The 21,579-nt window shown below is 35.8% G+C and overlaps 1 protein-coding gene across 1 annotated transcript in view; it reads right to left on the reverse strand.

Annotated features, from left to right (window-relative positions):
• Window positions 1-21,579, reverse strand: part of LOC109091386 (E3 ubiquitin-protein ligase RNF123-like) — a 121,102-nt gene that overhangs the window by 67,674 nt on the left and 31,849 nt on the right. Inside the window, 10 exon segments of the mRNA XM_042749926.1 lie at window positions 2,878-2,962; window positions 4,406-4,481; window positions 6,416-6,692; window positions 8,793-8,823; window positions 9,404-9,424; window positions 16,705-16,789; window positions 17,517-17,604; window positions 18,765-18,852; window positions 20,962-21,036; window positions 21,148-21,325. Coding sequence (XP_042605860.1) covers window positions 2,878-2,962; window positions 4,406-4,481; window positions 6,416-6,692; window positions 8,793-8,823; window positions 9,404-9,424; window positions 16,705-16,789; window positions 17,517-17,604; window positions 18,765-18,852; window positions 20,962-21,036; window positions 21,148-21,325 — 1,004 coding nt within the window.

Genomic DNA, 21,579 nt, shown 5'->3' on the forward strand with positions numbered 1-21,579 from the left:
CAGGCTTAGTGCGACCTTATCAAAAGACCTTATAAGACCTTATAAAACAAGTAGAAGAAGCCTAGTGACATTCAAAGAGAAAGGTCAGGTTTTATCGCAGCGTGTGGAGAGAGAAGCTAGGCCATCTTGAGAAGATAAGAGAGCACCAAAGCATTCTGGGTAATTGGTGCAGTTGCCGTGGGCAACAGCAGAAAAACTGCAAAGCAGCTCAGTAGGTCCTGAAGACCTCTTAAGATACGTATTACATAATTCACTAACATATAAAATTAAGGAGGGATATAACTAACAAAATTAAATGGAAGAAAATGTTTAAATATGACATGAAATAACAATAATTCAATACTTACATAATTAAATGTATCTATACAAGTTTACAAGAGGTGAGAAATGTATTTAAATATATTTTAAATGCATTTATATATATTTTAAATGCATAAATAATGTCAACAAACAAGGCAGAAAATGTAGTTAGGTACAATTAATTATCCCTAAAAATCAGAACATAAACAGTGCAAACTGTATTTAAATATTTAGTTTTGTCTGTTTTAGAAAAAAAAAAAAAAAAAAAAGGATTCCTAAATTAGACATGTACTGTAACAATATCCCTGTGTTTATGTCTTTTCCTGCATGACAATGTATATTGTATCATCATATTTTATATAGTATATACTGTCCTATATTCTATTACACCATATTGCACATGAACAACTGACATGATATCCAATTTAAAACAATTACAAATAACATTTTCTTGTTTTTGTGACCTTGTTTAATTTAAAGACTACATATATTTATACTGAGACATTTACAAGATATTTATATAATAAAAATACATTTAAAATAATGTAGCACACAAATCTAAACAAAACCACAAAACAAAGCAAAAAGAAACAACAACAAAAAACATATTAGAACAAAATCAAAACAAAACAAGACCAAACAAAACCACAAAAAAAAACCCACAAAAAAAACAAACACACACACAAACACATCAGAACAAAAAAAGAACAAAAACAACAAAAAAAGGCAAAATAAAAACAAAACGAAGCAAAAAAAAAACTAAAAAAACAAAGATTAAACAAATGTAAATTTAACAAATCTAAAGAAGGTGTCCATGTTATTAAATCTAACAGTTAATCTCAAAAGACATTGAACTACTAAATCAGCTGCACATAAAGAATAATGAACCGGCAGTCAAACCCTCAAAATGCAACAGTGATATCAAATCAAGAAATCAGAGGCCTGATTTTACTGTAAATTAAATACCAGTAAACCCACACTCAGGCTTCTACTGGATGCTGTTTGACGTCATTTCAATTCTGTGCGATTTATCTGTCCACACTTTTTCTCTCGTTATCTCTAAAGTATTGACTCATTCACGATACACACACATTAAACAGATGTTTCTACACTACCCTTCCTTCTCAAGCCTGTGAAGTGTTAAACATCTGCTCAGCGCTCACACTAATCCACACGCCTTCAACGACCGAGAACCGTCCATCAGGGTTTTCCAGGAATCAGATCTCAGAATGATGCATTATTCTTCCTGAGATAAGTTTCCGAACTCATGTGTGCGTCTTGGAAGCTCAAAGCAGGTTCGGCACTCTTCTGAGGATCATCACTGGCCACAGGTTTGAGAAGTTCAAGAGCGATGGCAATAAAAGCCTGCCCACTGCCCATTTCCAGATTCCAGCTACATGCAGAGCTATCTTTTAAATATCCTCAGAAGTGTCCTTGATCCTAGTTACATGCCTGCTAGATTTCAATATTTCATCAACCAGACAAATATCAAAGCTACATATCAAAAAATACATTTCTGAAAGAGATGTCTTTTGAAAGGATATGCAATACTTTTTTTTTTTTTTTTAAATACAGATAAGAAAATGCAGCCTGTGTCTCAGGGAATACTGCCCTTTGTTTTGTATATACTGCCATGATCCTCCAGAAATCATTCTGTTATGTTGATTTGCTGCTCAATACACATTTATTATTATTATCAGTGTTGGAAACAGTTGTGCTGCTTAATATTTGTGTGGAAACCATGATGCATTTTTTTTCTGTATTCTTTGATAAATATGTTTAAAAAAACTGCATTTATTGGAAGTTGTAATATTGAGTAACATTATTAATGTCTTTATGGTCACTTTTGATGTGCGTCATTGCTGATTAAAAGTGTTAATTTTGCATGGTAGTCTACTTGAAAAAAAATTATATAGACTGAATGACTAATACGACGGTAAGAACAAACTTGCCACTTAGCTACAGCTTGTAGTAGAAACAAAATTTCAAATTCCACAAAAATAAAAAAAACCCTGAGAGCTGGAGCGATGGTGATGAATTGGAGACCCCGTTTGTCCTCACAAGTCTCATTTCTTTCAACAGGAGCTCGTTATTAGATTTCACCTCCCCACAGGAAAGGTTCTGTCCTGAATCCTGTTGCTCTGACCCTCTTCTCAGCCCACAGACACACAACAGGGACGCGGCGGCTGTCAGGCTCCCCTCAGGCAGCAGAGCATGCAATTAACGGTCCATTGCTCCTGGAGCTCAGACCAAAGTCACACGGCACTCATGCCAACACACACAAACCTCCACCGTGTGCCCATTTCCTCAGAACAAATGTGCTCTTTGAAAAGGAAAAAGCCTCTTGAACCAGAAACACAAGTCGAGGAGTCGCACTGACCGCATCCGGACAGAATCAAATAAAACAGAAGCTTGGTTTGTGTGAAACTACGACGCAGAGCTGGGAGGTGTGACCGTATATTACCCTAATGCACATTTTCTCCGTCTACAGCAGTAATTCAACCCGGCAACACGCATAAATGTGGAAATCCCATTATATACAGAGGAAATTAATGAAACACTAAGCCATAAACTCACCCTTGTTTATTGGAGTCGACCAGAATGCGCACCAATATCCCTGTAACAGCCACTAGGATGGGGTAGTGATCGACACTCTCCAAACCTACGAACAAAACAAAACATGCTTTTATTAGGGGCTCAGATAATGACTTTTGGCTTTTTACTTTTTTAATAAAAATAAATCTGTTTTTGTTGTTTGTTGATGTTGTTTTAAAAGACATGATATACAGCTACTGTGACTCTAAATAAAATACAAAATAAATATACTGTGTGTGTTTATACAATATACACACAATATACATATACAATGCACAATTGAACTCTTATCAGTATATATTATAAAATTGCGTGTGTATAACTATAGTTACTACTATTGTTTTCAATACTAATATTCATAATACTTTTGTCTAAATAAACATTTCTGAAAATTAGATGTTTAATTAATATAAATACATGTTTATATTTTATATAATATAAAAACAAAATAAATTTTCCATTTTAGTTTAGCAAGTTTACAATTATTTTAAAATTTTTACAATGGAAATTTATAAAAAGCGTTTTCCACTGTTATATATTTCTGACAAATGTATTCACTGGTATTAACAAAAACTGGTTTCAGTGATTTCAGATTTTCTTTCTGCAAAGCAATTTTCTGAAGCACAGGTCAATGGAGTTCAAGCAGAATTCTTGCTGGAAATAAACAAAGTTTGCCTAACGCTGCTTCGCTTGACTTTTTCCCAAGGACACCATAATGCTTTCATAACAAATTTGCTCTGAATTTCACTGACGGACCATCAAATACCCCCAAAAAATGATAAAAAATGAATATGTCTATAAAAACTCATCAAATGGTGAATAAACTAAATCTACTAAAGCCACATGAGTGGAATTGAAGGTCACAGAATCTGAGACCAAAGAGACCTGGGTCACAATATGTCCCCTAATAACAACTTAAAAAAAACAAAAACATTGGAAGTCAGGCTTTTCTGTGTGCCTTCTAGTAGGGAAGTTCAGGCTAACAACATGACCCAACCTCATTCATTATAAATCTATCATTCTGCAATGTCAAGGCTGAAAAATTGGCCTGATGACAGTCTCAGTATCCTTCTGAATTGGATTACTTTTCATACTAGCTTGCCGTGTAATCTTTAGACCTATTCTTCTCATATCATTTCCTGAGTGTACAGGATGACTTTCCAAACTTCGGAAAGGGTTTTAGAGGTGATGTCAAGAACATTGCAAAATGCATATCAAATTATTTTTTATTTGTTCTGGGACTTGAAACAAGGTGCTATAAAAGGAACATGTGAAAAGTATAATGTTAGGTTACAACAATCCATGTTTCAGCTCACGGGGGACGCGATCAAGGACGAACCGAAATACCTGAGAGGTTTAAATTCAGCACAGCACACCAAGCACTTCAGAAATATAATTGCATTCAAGTGCATCCTCAAGTGTGTACTAAAGCATGCCGTTCATGTTCAATGCTTCTATTTGAATTCATTTAAGATTATTTTTGCATAAGAAGGAAATTGAAGAGAATCACCTGGGAGGCGCAAGTTGACCACCCTGTCAAAGAGGTTTCTTTCTGCTGTGACTCGATTTAACACCTGGTTCAGCAGCTACAGAAAGACAATAAAATACAAATGTCAAACCTGAACTTAGTATATCTATGTTTTGAAATAAGTTTTTTTTTTGTATGAATAGAATTACAATAAAATACAAATGTCAAACCTGAAATTAAAGGGGAAAACAACAAAAAAACACAACAACACAAGTGGAAAGACAAAAAAAAAACAATTGCAAACAAAAAAACAAAGCAAAACACAAAACAAGGCAGAAACAACAACGCAAAACACAAAACAAAAACATAACATTATATTGCAAACAAACAAAGCCAAAACAGAAACAAAGCAAAAACAAAACAAACAAACAAACAAAAAAAAACACACAAAGCAAAGCAATGACAAAAAAGGCAAAAACAAAACAAAACAAAAACATAACACCTTATTACAAACCACAAAACATGCAAAGCAAAGCAAAACAAAAACACACACAAAAAATAAAAAAAAAAAAAGAAAAAAAAGCACACTACATATTTTGAAGAATGTCCATATAATAATAGTCAATGGGGTCCAAAATAACAAAATAATGGACCCCACTGACTTTTAACTGAATGAAAAAAAAAAAAGTGTTCTACAGAAAAAAAAAAAATATGCATATAGGTACGACACAAAATATATATATTTGAAAAATATCCTTAATCATCTAACCCTTACCCTCACCCTAAATCACAGAATTAGTTTTTTTCTTTTTTGTTGGTCTTTTAACTTGAACAGATGTAACCTGCTTCAGTCTGAAAGGGTTTCAGTGAGCAAATCAAACACATCTGGTCATTAATCGAAGTGACCAGACCACAATAATTATTCCCTTCGCTCCTTTAGCATGCCACTTGGACTCAGCATCATGTGCCCGAGAATTTAATTCAGAGGTACCAAGCTGTCAGGTACCAATTATTGCCGTTTATTATAGTGCATTGCATTTAATTGTATTCAAAGATAGGATAAATCCTTCAGGGAGAGGAAAAAATGTACATGGATAATTATGCATGAGGTTCTGCTCCTCAAGGATGTGTGGAGTCCTGCTGTGCTCACAGGTGTGTTTCAGTTAAAGCCTGATTACAAGCCGCAGGTGAATGGACGCTCCGCTGGGAATAGAGCCCACGTAAGCGCTGTGAGAAAAACCCACCAGAAAACACATTTTCAAAGCCTTCTCCTCCGTAATTGAGGCCTTGAAAACATGCTATCCGCTCCTCATTTGCATGGCACTTTTCATGAGTAGAGTACAAAATAGCATATGAAAATTAAAAAAGGGGTTTGTAACCTTCTGAAAATAGTAAAATGTTAAATGATAATTAACCTTAGGACGTAAGGACAATTAATAAAAGTAATTATTATATGCATTCTATTTTTATATGGTTTGCAATTTTTTTTCAACCCTGTTACCCACTTTTGGACATTAACAAATACAGTTTAAAACCCTTACTTTTTTGTGATTTCATTTGTTTGCAGTAAGATTTAAATATATTTAAAAACAAAAACAAATATCAAAAACAAACAAACAAACAAAAAAATTAAAATATATATATATATATAAAAATAAAAATAAAAACACTACGTAAAAATGGGTAACATTAAAATATATATACCATATCAATTGTCTTTTTACATTTAGATTTTTAAACAAACCTCTTTCCAATTTTGGACATGACTAAATACAGAGTAAAACCCTGATGTTTGTGATTTCATCATTTAAATTTATTAAACAAACATCATTTAAATTTATTAAACAAACAAAACCAAATAATATTAATAACAATGGAATGTGTAAATAAAGATGGAGTGTAGGGATGTGTAGAAAGGTAGTAGGATAGTGGAAGTAGAATAGTTCGATGTCTACATAAAATACATTTAATTTTATTCACTTTGCGCTGGCAAGTTTTAAAGTTTTTAGAACAACATTTTCAGAACACATCCAAGCTGTCAATCACGCTCACCTGAGCCAATCGGCGCAGCAGCAGCTCGGCGGAGGGGCGGGTCCAGTCCAGGAATATTTCTGGCACTAGAGTGATGGTCATCTCCAGGACCCGTAACAGACTGACAGACAGGTCAAAACAGGTCGCACACACTTTTAACTGCCGCGTGTCCACAAAATTCCTCTCAGGCCGCTCAGCTGCCTGTTGGATCTGACAGGAAAGAAATTAAGACATGAAGAGACCATATTGGAGACACAGGGAGGTCAAAAAAAGATGTTATGCAACTGCCGATACAGGGCTGCATGTCTTGTTGCACGGAATGAGGTAAAATAAGACCCAGTGACAGTCAAATTATTCATATTCATATTAAAGTAATAGCAATAGATTGAAGATAAGCTCATGGGCTTTTATGAATTAGGCAGAGCACCCTGAATACCCCAGCAACCAACCTGCAACCACCCAGAACACCCTAATAACTGTATGGTAAGGTGCCAAGGACCACTCAGAATGACTCCGCAATTGCAGGTATTTAGGTATAAAACATTTGCATTTAGCGCACTTGTATTCAGAGTCTTGATGCTTAGACATTCTCATCAGTCTTTTCTACATCTACCCTTCATTTAAATTTAGCGCTCACTGAAACTGAGGTCGTAAACACATCAAAAACTCCCCTGGAGACCAGTGCCTCCTAATTCTTGGATCATCACAGATGAAAGGCGCTCCTAAGAGCCAGCCAAACCTCCAGGCAAAGTAGCATACGAATCAAAGTCCAATCTGCAAGGAGCAGAATTTCAGCGCCTCGGCTCTCCTGAAAGACATTGATTTAAGAGTAGAGGAGAAAGCCTGGTGAGAAAGTGCATTTACGTCTGAGGTTTAATTCCCCGCCATTATAGACCAGGCAGGTTTTGCTTTCTTCTGTATCTTCCCTTAGACTCCAAAGCCTGCGTTTAGTAATGACCCTACCACGGGAGGGGCGGGTGCGCTACTCTTCCCAAAAGGTTGTTTCCATGGTGTCCAAATTATCAAATTAGTGTGCAGCTGAATGAAGCCGTTAACAGGGTGAATTGAGCACAAAGTAAACTAAATTAGCATTCCTTGAATGAAAGGCCAGTGCTTGAAAGGCAGCAAAAGAAAGTAGAGCTGTCAATTGATTAAAACTTTTTAACTAATTAATCACTTTTTTTTTTTGCTGAAATTAATCACGATTAATCTTTCCTAAGATTAACATTTTTAACTAATTAATCACATTTTTTTTTTTTTTTTCACATGTAATATTCAAATTAATGAACAAACAACAAAGACAGTATATATTTTTTTTTCATATTTGTTTAGTTGCATATTTTATGACTGAAGTCGAGTATCATTGATACTAATACTGATGTCTCTAGGAATGACCAGTGACCATTGATTATAGCCATTCAACATTACAGTAAGCCTATAAATGAGATCTATCAATTTTGACATTTATCAGACTTTAAAAAATATCATGTTTAATTTAATTTACTCTTCACATAAACCCATTATAATTAATGGTGGTGTGATAAATTACTGACATATGGCCTGACAACATCTCATCTGACCACAGTTCACTGATGTTCTACTGAAGCTTCGTCACTTGTACCGTTTCAGCGCTTGTTTGATTAGCGACTGGCACTGAGGTGAAGTGGAGTGTGCGTCTGAAAACTCTCCCGTTTGATGTGCTTGTAAAGACGTTCCACGTCTAAATAAACAATTTTTGTCAAGAAAAAAAAAAGACAGAAGCAGCAGTTGTGAGTGAGGTGGCCAACCCTAGCTCTGCCCCAGCCTTGACTGCTTTAGAAAAAAAAAAAACAGAAGCAGCAGTTGTTAGTGGGTTTGTCATCAGTAGATCTGGTTCAGTGATTAGCGGTAAATGTCTGTCACCTGTTTTCAAACGGGAGCGGCAGTTAATACACAGAGCCGTACTTCACTGACAAGCTACGCAGAATATTCTGTTCATAATTGAGATTAATCGCATTCGATTATGAACACGATATTGCGTAGCTTGTCAGTGAACTACGGCCACTGTGTATGAACTCCCCGGTGCATTTGAAAACAACAGGGACGTATATTTACCGTAATCACGGAACCAGCTTACTGATGAGACACGCATGACAAATGCATGCGATTAATCGTGGCAGCCCTAGAGTGGGGTGGCCAACCCTAGCTCTGCCCCAGCCTTTGCTTTTAAAAAAAAACTCCACCGTCAATCAACACACCAACAACCAGTCAGAACACCTTAGCAATGCCTTAGCAACCTCCTAGAACACTCAAATAACTGCCTAGCAACACTCTAGAATCATCCTGGAAAACCATAGGAACCACACAGTTCTAGCCATCTACAACACCCAAAAAAGTGCCTAGCAAATGCTTAAATCACATTCGCAGCACACTAGCATTGTGGCGTTGATGTTTGCATGGGCAAGCAAAACTTTTTCTTCAAAAGTTCCAGAAGTCTTGTTATTAGGCAATTCTTATCGATATAATCAAACACATCTAATGAATATTTCAATGACTAAGTAACTTGAACTATGCAAAGATTCATTTTACACCGAAAATGGAAGATGATGGTAATTCAGTTCAAATATCAAGTGGCAGTCATGATTACATAGTCATACTGAATAATTTACAGGCTCTGATTGAGTTAGTGGAAAGCCACAGTGTTAGAGCGCTGATCAGTGGGGCGGAGAAAACAATCGGCTACAAATTTAAACCAGTAGTTTCACTGATCAGTGGGGCGGAGAAAACAATCGGCTACAAATTTAAACCAGTAGTTTAAACCAGTATCTCTATAGTACTTTCAAAACGTTGCTCTGTACTCTCTATAGTACTTTCAAAACGTTGCTCTGTTTGCTTCAGTGTGCTGAAGCTTCAACTTCTGGCTGATTTTGAGGTTTGAGTTTCAGTTTTTGTTGTGTTTATGAAGATGTTTTTGAGGACTTGTATCGTTGTGTTTTTTTTATTGAGTAGTTAGTTCATATGTGTGTGTATGCAGTAATGATGGACAGGGCTCTGTAAAGAAAAACACATTCATTCAGCAAGTCTATGATTTTTTAAATCATGAAACAACAAAAATTACAATAGCAAACTATGGGTAGTCACTTCACAAATACTTTAGGTTACGCCTTTCTGTCTCTGAATAAGATCAATCTACCAACAAAGATCAAACCAACCTTTTCTATAGTTTAGGATTTACAGTGCTCCAAGTCTGATTCTTGGTAAGTTATACAACAAGACATCACTTACATTATGTGCCAGGCTGTGCAAAGCCTGATAAAGAGGCCTGAAGAGGTGTTCATTCAAAATGATTTTCAAATATTAAAAGAGGGGGAATCAAGTGCACATAGGAAAATGAGGTTGAACTGAAAGGAGATTTTAAAGAGGTAGTTCACCCAAAAATGAAAATGCTGCCATTAATTACTCACCCTCTTGTCATTCCAAACCCATAATACCTTCATTAATCTTTAAAACTGAAATTTTTGATGAAATCCGAGAGCTTTCTGACCCTGCATAAACAGCATTGCAACTGGCACATTCAAGGCCCAGAAAAGTAGTAAGGACATCGTTAAAATAGTCCATGTGACATCAGTGGTCCAACCTTAATTTTATAAAGCCAAGAGAATACTTTTGTGCACAAAGAAATCAAAAATACAGACTTTATTCAACAATTTCTTCTCTTCCATTTTAGTCTTCGACGCGTGTTCACGAGAGTACCACAACGCATGTGTATGATGCTACTGATGTAGGAGCCGGCGTTATGACGTAGAACACGCATGCGCCTTGAAACGGAAGAGAAGAAATTGTTGAATAAGGTATTTTTGAATAACTTTTTTTTTTTTGTTTTTTTTTTTTAGTAGCTTCAAAACACTACATAACATAACTATTTTAAAGATGTCCTTACTAACTTTCTGTGCCATGAACATACTTGCATTGTTGTCTATGGAAGGTCAGAAAGCTCTTGGACTTCATCAAAAATATCTACATTTTTGTTCTGAATATCTAAAGTCCTTATGGGTTTGGAAGGACATGAGGGTGAGTAATTAGTGACAGAATTTTCATTTTTGGGTGAACTATCCCATAAATAACTGGACTGTGAAGGTCTGGACGTGTTAATAAATGTTCAGGCACAGGCAGGGTCCAGTGGTCTACAGACTCTACACTTGCAATCTGGAATTCAAAAGCTGGCAGCTTATAAACATCCTCAGAAAAATAACTGTGCTCATTATTGGGACAGTACCCTCCAAGGTACCCCCACCCCCGTACCTTATATATGCAACCCTAAATAAGGTACAGGCTTTTACCCCAGTGACAAGGCATTTTATGTACAAGGTACAATTTTTTGCACTTTCTTCTGACAGTGTGACAACCTGGCTTTCCCAGGGCAACGGCATAGTGAGTTGGTGCGGCAACTCTACCTCTTGTAGTTTGGGATTCCCTGCCTACTCCTTTCTTGAACCCATTGGGACAATCCCATGCACAGTTGAGACCAGTCTCTTGAGGAGAGGCATGCTCTGCATTTAAAGGAAGCAGTGATATTAACTTCAGCTACACCTCATCACACAGCCACCTTCTTGGTCAGTCAGCAGCAAAGCATAGCTGTGTCTCAGAAAACACTCTACTTTAGGTTTTGAAGAATTCCCTCCCTGGTCCCTCCCTGGACCTACGGGGAAACCATAGTGCATGCACTGGGGGGAAAAAATCAGGCTTGAGGGGTTCTTGCTCTGCATTTAACGGTGGTAGTGACAAGTCAATGCTTATTTTCTTCTGCTATTCTTAATCTGACGGCCTGTTTGTTGGATGGTTGGTTGATGTATGTTTGTTTTGGAATTTGAATGTGGATAATCTACTTTTGGTGCCATTGGATTGCTCTGGGGAAACCATTGTGCATTCACTGGGGAAGGGATTGGTCTCTCATAGAGAGGTATGCTCTGCATTTAAAGGCAGTAGTGACAAAGCAGTATTAACTTCAGGTTTGCTTCATCACCGCTGCCCAACAGAGATTGTGACTGCACTTTTCTCTGAAGAGAGGCAATTGAAGAGTTAGGGCAGTATTGATGTGAGTAAAGACAGTTGTTCCATCACAATCAGTATTACAAAAGGCCTGTCCATCTAGCCATAATATAACCCTTGGATCCCATAAGAATACATAAAAATCATGTTTCCATGAAAAATCCATCTTTTTCATTGATCCCACAACCCTAATTATTCAATAAGACGAAATGGCAAATACCAGACCGGCATGGACGTACAAGAGGGAAAACAATCAGATCTGAACATTGCATGCGAGCAGAATGACGACGACACAAAATAACTAAATAATGAAACAACAAAACATGATGGGGCTGATGGGAAACCACCGCCCCTGCCCCCTAGCTGTTCTATTACTGTTATCGGACCACATCTGGAGAACATAGAAAGGGCACTCTCTCTCATTACATGCACACAAAAAGGACACTGGGTAATTTAATACCTTATCTGGAAAAGCACAGTGATCGCAAACACGCTAAAAGCCTTAGAGCACAGTGTTAAAAGCAAGAGCAAGCAATGGCAATAAAGCTCTAAATAAAGTTAATCATTAGACACTGAGGTGCAGGTCTCTGATAGAGATGCAACATTTATGTTTAATTAGATGAAGTCTGTGTAAGCGTCGGCTTGGAAAATAAGGATTGGGGACAATAAGCGAGGAATAAACATAGAATGAAAAGCTATAAGAGAGACCAGGTAGCAGGCAGCTATGGCACAATGCACATGTCTCAGAACTCCAGGCGTTAAAAGAGGCAAGCAATCACTCTGTTACTGTAGATTCAATTCCATTTTAAATTGCTTTAAGGTAGGATCCGATAAACAAAATGGATAGGAACACCTTTAAGAGATTCATTCACCTTCATGTCAATCTAAACCTACATTGCTTTTTTCTTCCAAGAAACAATTTTCAATTTTGCAGAATATCCTGGTCACTCTTTTCCATGCAATAATAATTATGGACTGGAAGTTTCAGGCTTCAAAAAAAGATCAAGAACTATCATAAAAGTTGTCGACTTGTGTGCTATAAGTCTTCTGAAATGATAGCTTTGGATGAGGAACATACTAAAGTTCAGGTCAGGGGTTCTCAACTCTTGTCTTCAAGGTCCACTTTCCTGCAGAGTTTAGCTCCAACTCTAAATCAAACACACATGAACTAATAAAGGTCTTCAGGATTACAGGAACGTTACAAGCAGGTGAGTTTGATCAATGTTGGAGTCGGGAAAGCAGAACATTTGTTCTAGTTTTTTATTTCATATATTATCTTACCATCAGTGAATTAATGGAATTAGTTCAATGAGATTAATGTATCAAATTTCAGTGGAAACTGTACCATGGTAAATTTTTGTAGGACTTCTTAAGTATTAACAGTGTATTTTTTAACAAGTATTTTTTTTAACCTATGATTAATATTTGTTTTTTGTGTTGAGTATTTGTTTTTGCAGAGTGATTAACTAATAATCTAGAGTAGGACACAGAGGTGACACATTAATCACATGGTAATTGGCACAATTACTGAGGGAAAAAACAACAAACTACTGGCAAGGACAAGACATGGCTAGAAGGGATTAAAGGAGCAAACATGGGCAAAACAGAATGGTACACTACAGCACTATTACCAATTTTAAAAGTGGGTAAATGGTAATGTGGACACAATCCTAAATGCAAATCGGTCTGCTGTGAGCCCATTTTACTCTCACGTCAGTCATTCAGACTACATCGAAGCAGACCAGCAATTAGAAAAGTGTTTAATAAGGGTCAACCAAAGGTGAAAACTACCAAATGGGAACAGAACTTACTTTGAAAACTAGCAATTGACAAATCCCCTGGATGTCATGCAAATGAGAGTGGAATAAAAAAAAAAAAGATGGAATTAGCATTGAGACAAGACTCATCAGACCAGGGAGGGAATTCATGCATCACGCACAAGCCAAGCTGAAGTGTCAAGACAAGTGTCCCTTCACAAAGTGACAACTTTACAATTTATTCCTCCCAGCAAAGCACTGGCCTCCTGATTAAGCGCTACAAGCCTTTCTTCTAGTAAGCAAATTGACAATCAATTCCCGATAGATAAATTTGACTCCTGAAGTACGTTACTTAATGAACATCCTGTTTTCCATCTAAATTATGTCACATTATAGAAGGAAAATCGGTTATGAATGTTTCATATTGACCATGAAAAGGAACCTAAGCTTGCAAGATATCAGTTACCATGTTTTCCCTGAGGAAGTTTCCAATACACTAACAATAAATAAATATATAAATAAAATAAAAATAGGCTTGCAGTGAACTGTGAGTGATTAAATTCAAAGTGTACTGCTTTAAAGTAAATTGATCAGGGGAAACATCTCTGGTTTGACTTAATGGATGGTCTCTTAAAAAGTATTGATCTGAAGCTGCTGAAAGAAATAATGGACGAGTGAATAGTCACGTCCTCACCGAGACTGTGTGTGTGTGCATGAAAGTGTCAAGATTGACTTTAATGAGTTGGAAGCACAGACTTTTTCAGTTGCACAGAAGAACGGCATGATGTCAAAACCGCTCTAGTAAAACAGCATCTGTACTCAGTGTTCTACATTATTGATCATGACTTCCTAATAACGTCAGTGGGGATGTAGATTCCAGGGTCAGGAACAAAGAACAAACATGATTTGATTTCAAACGGATGCTCATTCAGGTTCAAATGCAGTTTTGGTAAATAATCTGTTGAAATGATATTCGATGAATTTCAGAGCAACTCTGTTTCAGAATGATTTTCCCGCCATTAAAAATTGAACATTCCATAATTGTGATACCCAGACAGAAATGACATCATTTGGACCGGTACACCACAACAGGAAGTAAATAATGTCAATATCATTACATAATTGTGTAATGTCAATATTATAACAGCATTGACGGCATTCATCAAGCTCAATCTTTCAATCCTGCTTCCAACATTATTATGAGAAAATATGTTGTGTTTCTTTCATTTATGGAATTATAAGTATAGAGTTTATGGAAATATAAATATATAAATGTATCAATAACTACAAACCAATATTTGGATATTTGGTAGCTAGCTTTTTGTGATTTTTTGATTGTTTTATTCATTTTGTGAAAATTTTGTAATTATAATTATTTTGGAAATAAATGTTATTTTATTTGTCATTTAAGTCTTATTTAAAAAATCTTTATAATTTGCATGTTTAATGTAAGTAAATAAATAAATTAGTCCTGTCAGTCGATATTTTTTTTTTGATCTAATTAACTACATGATGTGTCGATTAATTAATCAAATTAATCACAAAATACATTTGACTGTGAAAATACCCAAAAAAGTTTTTTTTTTTTTTTTTGTTAAATGAGAAAATATCAAGTACACATTACAAACTGCAGCTTTAGAAAGAAATAATTTATTTGATTTAACATAAAATGTTATACACAAACATCTAGGCTAAAACAGCCTAGCATAAATATGGAACATAAAAGATGATCATATGAGAAACATCTCAGTATTTTTTGTTCATACAATGATAGTCGTTGGTAACCAAAATAGGTTATTTACCAATAATCTTCAAAATACCTTCTTTTATGTTCCACAAAGAAAGGTTTGAAATGACATAAGGGTGAGTAAATTACAGATTTTTGTTGTTTTTGAGGTGAACTATCAATTTTAATATTGTTCGTCGTCTTTTAAAAATACCTTCTTTTATGTTCCACAATATATATATATATTTTTTTTTTTTTTTATGAAACATACTCCAAATAAGAAACTAAATCTGCCAGCAGGTGGCAGTAAATGACTTAATTCATTCGTTCAAACAGCTGTTTCATTCAGGATTGAAGCAAATTTTATGAATGGGTCTTTGACTCATTTATTCACACCATTTGTTCAAAATGCGGATTAATTCAGAAACTAAACACCGCTGTGTTGCTCAGAGATGCACAACAATTCTGCTATGGCTTTAAAGGTAATATGCTCTCTGCAAAATTTAGCAAAAACATAATATTGTGTTTAAAATATAACACAATATGAACTTCATATTTATTGAACTGTTTTATATAATCACATTTAAACTTGTGATATTCGGGACAAAATCAGCACTTGTAATATTGCTCTCGCTGCTCGTGTGATATCATATGATATAAATGAGACAAAAACTCATATAGAGGCATTTTTGCACCAATATCTTAAATTTTAGGGCATAACTGCATTTATGGACATTCTATTTTCAGCAGACAACTGTATTAAATGTAAGATGACGTACAGGTTTGGGGGCGGGGCCACTGCGTTAACTGGGTTAAAATATTTGAATCGCGTTATTTTTTCATAACTAATTAAGTTAACGCGTTAAACTGACAGCCCTAAAATAAATACTTAACCTAAGTATTTTAAAAATATATTTATAATTTGCATGCTTAATGTAAGTAAATAAATAAATAGTTTTAAACTGCTCACACACTATAAAATTTGATAACAGGTTGCAAAATGGCAAACCTCAAATAAAATTTACTTTTGAGGTGGACAAACAACATTTTCTGATGTTTCAGTGTATCCGGTTGCAAAATTTCTCCTACAATTATTGTTACTTCAGGCTATACTTATACATCTTGACTAGTGACAAAAAAAATGTATACAAAAAAAACCTTTTGGCTCATGTATAAAATTTTGTATATCCAGCAACAATCTAACAAACAAACTAACTCTAAGATGCTGACAGCATTCAGGGAAATTTCTAAGAAAAATGCCAAGCAGATTTTTTTTTTAATGAATAATATTACTATTTATGAGGTGGTTATTATAATAAATGACTCTTGAGTGTCTGTGCTATGGCTGCTTATTGTAAATATAAATCTGTGTCTAGTATATTCTGGGTTTTGATTAATAAAGCATTATGGGACATAAAAAAAAAGTGAGTTTAAATTGACAGACTCCGATATATTATATATTCTAAGGCCATTTTTGGTCTAGTTGGATGATTTCTTCTTGTTCAGTTTTTTGTCTTTTAATTGTTTTCATCTTGTTGATTTATTGTTGATTTTGTAATATCAATCATTTAATTACTTTTTAATCTATCAAGATCTCTAATGCTATTACATTTTTTTAATCATCACAAAACATTTAAATAATTTTAAAACATTACCCAATTATATAACAAATATAAATTCATTGGAATACAAAGTTCAGAAAAGTAAAGAAAAAGTTTTTAGAAAAAATAAATAAATAATAACTAAAGTTTGAAGACAGGCTGACAATAAAGATGGAGGAAGACAGAACAGTCACTCACTTTGCAGGCTGGGCAGGTTTGCGTCCTCCGGTTTGGTCTTCAGCAGATGAGGCAGACGTGTGTACCTGTAGCCAAAGCCACATCCCTGTTGGCAGCGGGAATAAAATATAAAACCACGTACAGACTGCAAAGCTGTGTGAGTGACAACCACATTCAAATTCATGCATTTTTAACCATAACAAATGAACTAGTTGTTCAGTTTGGTCAGAAATATATTAGTTGTAGAAGGCAATTGTCACTAACCCAAGAACACATTAACCCAAGGTTAAAAAAGAGGGGTTAACAATAAAAAGTGTGAACAGAGAAGAAAAATAGTAAACATTTAGCTGCATATTGTGTGAGTAAGGCCTAAAACAATTAGGGAAACGAATCACTCTTTTGTGACCAATGGTGTGAGAAATATTAAAGTTAGTCAGGTCTGTGTGAGGAGACACTTAATTTACAAACTGGATTTTTTTTTTATTTTTAATCATACTAAAACAACAACAGAACAACACCCCATGAAACTCTAACAATGATCAAGAACAGACACATAATCATATTATTATGGATGAATAAACCCAAGTCGCCCCTTTTTTTTGGCACTGAGAGCGCAATAAATGTTAAACAACTAAATGGGAGTAGCTAGTTTGTCAGGCCCATTTCATAAATGTTAAATGGAAACAGCGGAGATATGCTGCATAATGGCCCTGATATAATGCACCTATTCTGAGCTGGAATCTAATGGAATAATAGGAGCAGAGGAAAGGCAAGGAGAAGATAAAAATGGTGGAGGGGGAATTGTGTAAGACAGTAAAATAAATGCAGCGTACCCTCCAAAGACGAACCAGGATCCAGTTAGTTTGAGCCCAAGGTCTCTGTTCATATGGAGCCAGCAAGTTCCTCATCATAGCCATCCGTCTGGGAGATATCACATCATAAATAATTACACACAAACAAAAAAAACCTTAAACAATGCACTAAGACAAATAAAATATTAAACCCAAAGAAATAAGACATTATCGTGAAAATTAGGTTGTCTGATACAAACTGCAGACAAAAACAGCAGGAGATTTATAAAAATGACATTCATTCTAATTGGCTGGTTTTAGGGAATTTTAAGGAACCAGGGTGCACAGGTTTTTCAGAATTGGGCATGAATTTTAAGTAACCAAATTGCTATAATGAGCATTTCAAAACAAAATAGACAAAAACACTAAACAAACCCATAAAAAAAAAAAAAAAAAATAAACAAAAAAGAAAAAATCTAAACCAAACAAAAACAAAAACAAATTTAAACCAACAGATACAAAACCCTAACCCTGACCCTAAAGCCAAAACTACATCACCAACAACAAAGCAAAAACAACACTATGAAAAAAAAAAAAAAACTAAACCCTAAAAAACATAAAAAGCCATCAAAAAAAAAAAAAAGTAAAAACTACTTTAAAATGTAAAATATAAAACAAAACAAAAAAGCAAAAACTAAATCATCAAAAACAAAACAAACCATGAAAAGCAAGACAAAACAAAAAAGCACACCTAAACCCTTAAAAAGTTAAACTAAACCATCAAAAACATGAGCAAAAATAAAACAAAAAACAAAACTAAATTGGTGGGGAAAAACAACAACAAATCCATCAAAAACATAAAACAACTGTACCCTCACAACGTATTAGCAAAGCATTCACATCATTCACAAGGTGAGATGAAAACAAGTAACGCAGTAGGGCTGTGCAATTAATCACATTCGATTGTCATGTGCATCTCATCAGTAAAGCGGTGTGTGATTAGTAGTAAATCACCATCACCTGCTTTCAGACTGAGCGGCTTTCAATACACAGAGCCGTAGTTCACTGACAAGCTAGGCGATATCATGTTCGAAATCGAATGCGATTCATCTGTGATTATGAACGCGATATCGCCTAGCTTGTCAGTGAACTACGGCTCACGGTACCGGCTTTACTGACGAGATGCGCATAACAATCGAATGTGATTAATTGCACAGCCCTATAACGCAGTAGCAAAAAAACATGAATTAATCACTGCATTTTGATGCAAACACAGGCTTAAGCACTTACTGTTCTTCTGGGATCCTCTCGACGGCACGCAGGGATTGTGGGTAACACACGTAACTGGCTAAAGCCTGCATCAGTGAATCTTTGATATCTGTGATGAAAATAAAGTAGAAAGAAGACATTGTTCAATGCTTTTATGATTCAATTAATTCTTGATGAATGAAATCCCCACTCTGCATGTCCCGGTTTACTCTGAAATATGTTACGTAAATAAAGTGGGCTGCAAACGGCCATTAACATCATCTTTAAAAAGGGCTTCTTTCTTGCATTTGCATGTATGATTGTTATATCTATTAGTGTCCACTTCCAATTTATTATGAAACTAGGAGCTTCAATGATTTTCTAACACCTCAGCCTCCTTTTGTTAAGAAAAAAGTCCTTGATCAAAACAAAGTAATCCATATTAAAAACAGACCGTGCAACAACTGTTGTTAAAAAATTTTTTTTTTGTAGGACTGAAACAGAAGAAAGAAAGATAAATATGAATATGCAAAAAAAAATCTAAATACATCAGCATAACGGAGTGCGGACATAATGAAAAGCCTGCTTATGAAATGAAATTTAAACAAATGGGTTGTAGTATAATAATGTTCATTTGCATAGCACATCGCTCATGATTCAGGAGTCGAGGGTTTTTTATAGCCCTAACCTTAAACAGGATTAAGAAAATACTACGGCTACAACTCATCACACAAATGACTTCATGTTGCCTGAGAGCTGAGAGAGGAAGCTTTTAATTATACCTTTATGTGAGAAATGAAGCGAAGTGATGAACGGTGCAAGCCAACGGCTATATTAGGTTAAAGAATTCCCATTAAAACAGCCAACGAATTGATTATTCTACGTATTTTTGGGCCGCTTGCCTTTTTCTGAGTCTTTTCCTGCAGTTAATGGAAACAGAATATTAACAGAGGCAGGTAGGATGGATGCATGGATGGATGGATGAAGGAAGGAAGGAAGGAAGAAAGGATGGATGGATGGAGGAAAGAAGGAAGGGAGGATGGATGGATAGAGGATGGATGGATGGATGGATGGATGGATGGATAAATAGACTGTTGGATGGATGGATGGATGGATGGATTGATGGATGGATAGACTGTTGGATGGATGGATGGATGGATGGATGGATGGATGGATGGATGGATGGATGGATGGATGGAAACATAGACTGTCAGTTGGATGGATGGATGGAGGAAGGATGGATTGATGGATGGATGAATGGAGGAAGGATATATGGATGGATGAAGGAAAGAAGGAAGGAAAAATAGACTGTCGGTTGGATGGATGGATTAAGGAAGGAAGGAAGGAAGGATGGATGGATCGATGGAGGAAGGATAGATGATGGATGGATGGATGGATGAAGGAAGGAAAAATAGGCTGTCAGTTGGATGGATGGATGGATGGATGAAAGAAGGAAGGAAAAATGGACTGTCGGTTGGATGGAGGAAGGAAGGATGGATGGATGGATGGATGGATAAATAGACTGGGTTAGATGGATGGATGGATGGATGGATGGATGAAGGAAGGATGGATGGATGGAAGGAAAAATAGACTGTCAGTTGGATGGATGGATGAAGGAAGGATGGATGAATGGACGAAGGTAGGAAAAATAGACTTTCGGATGGATGGATGATGGATGGATGAAGGAAAGAAGGAAGGATGGATAAATAGAATGTCGGTTGGTTGGTTGGATGGATGGATGGATGGATGGATGGATGGAAAGAACGAAGGATGGATGGATGGATGGATAAATAGACTGTGGGTTGATGGATGATGGATGGATGAAGGATGGATGGATGGATGTATGGATGAAAAAATTGACTGTCAGTTGGATGGATAGATGGATGAAGGAAGGATGGATGAATGGATGAAGGAAGGAAGGAATAATAGACTGTAGGTTGGATGGATGAAGGAAGGAAGGAAGGAAGGAAGGAAGGAAAGAAGGAAGAATGTATGAATGAATGGATGGATGGATGGATGAAGGAAGGAAGGAATAATAGACTAAGTTGGATGGATGGATGGATGGATGGATGGATGGATGGATGAAGAAAGGATGGATGGATGGATGGATGGATTGACAAATAGATGCAAAAATAAGTAGTCTGTGGGACTGATGGATAGAAAGATATATAGGTTTATGAATTTATAGATTTGTGTTTATGAATTAGTCTAAGCAAATGAAGGGCTATGGTGTTCTTACCGGTGCCAACGATGCGCGGATCAGCGAAGTGTTTGGCGAGAATGGCTGCGAGCTGAGCGAGTGTGTCCTCGTAACCTGAGAGACAAACATCACATGACAGACAAGCATGAGTGTGACACAAACAACTGCTCAAGATCAAAGTTCACACACACTAGCAGCTCTTGTGACCAGTATTAACTGAGAGACCTGGAAGCTCCTCAATGCAGTTGGAGGGGCTGAAGTAGTTTTTGAGGGCGCTGTAGCTGTTCATGACCACGTTGAGGTAGAATTCAGGCATGAATGCAAACAGGGAGCCTGTGCTGTCCGCATGCTCGATGGTGCGGATACACACCTGCAGGAGCCAGTACACATCCAGCATCTTCTCCTGCGTTCACAGATATGGTGAAGAAAATAAATAAATGAATATATGACACTTTTAAAATTGATTAATTTTATTAATTTACATTTCTGCAATTTTTTCTTTTTTTTTGCAGCTTATCAAATGAATAAATAAATATTGACTAATCATTATTTATCATCATTATTATTTTATATTTCTGTAAAAAGCAATTTGTTCAGCCTAATCAATCCATCAATAAATAATATTGTAAATATTAAATTGTAAATATTAAAATAAAT

The sequence above is a fragment of the Cyprinus carpio genome, chromosome B22 (assembly GCF_018340385.1).
Source record: "Cyprinus carpio isolate SPL01 chromosome B22, ASM1834038v1, whole genome shotgun sequence".
NCBI classification, from domain to species: Eukaryota; Metazoa; Chordata; class Actinopteri; order Cypriniformes; family Cyprinidae; genus Cyprinus; species Cyprinus carpio.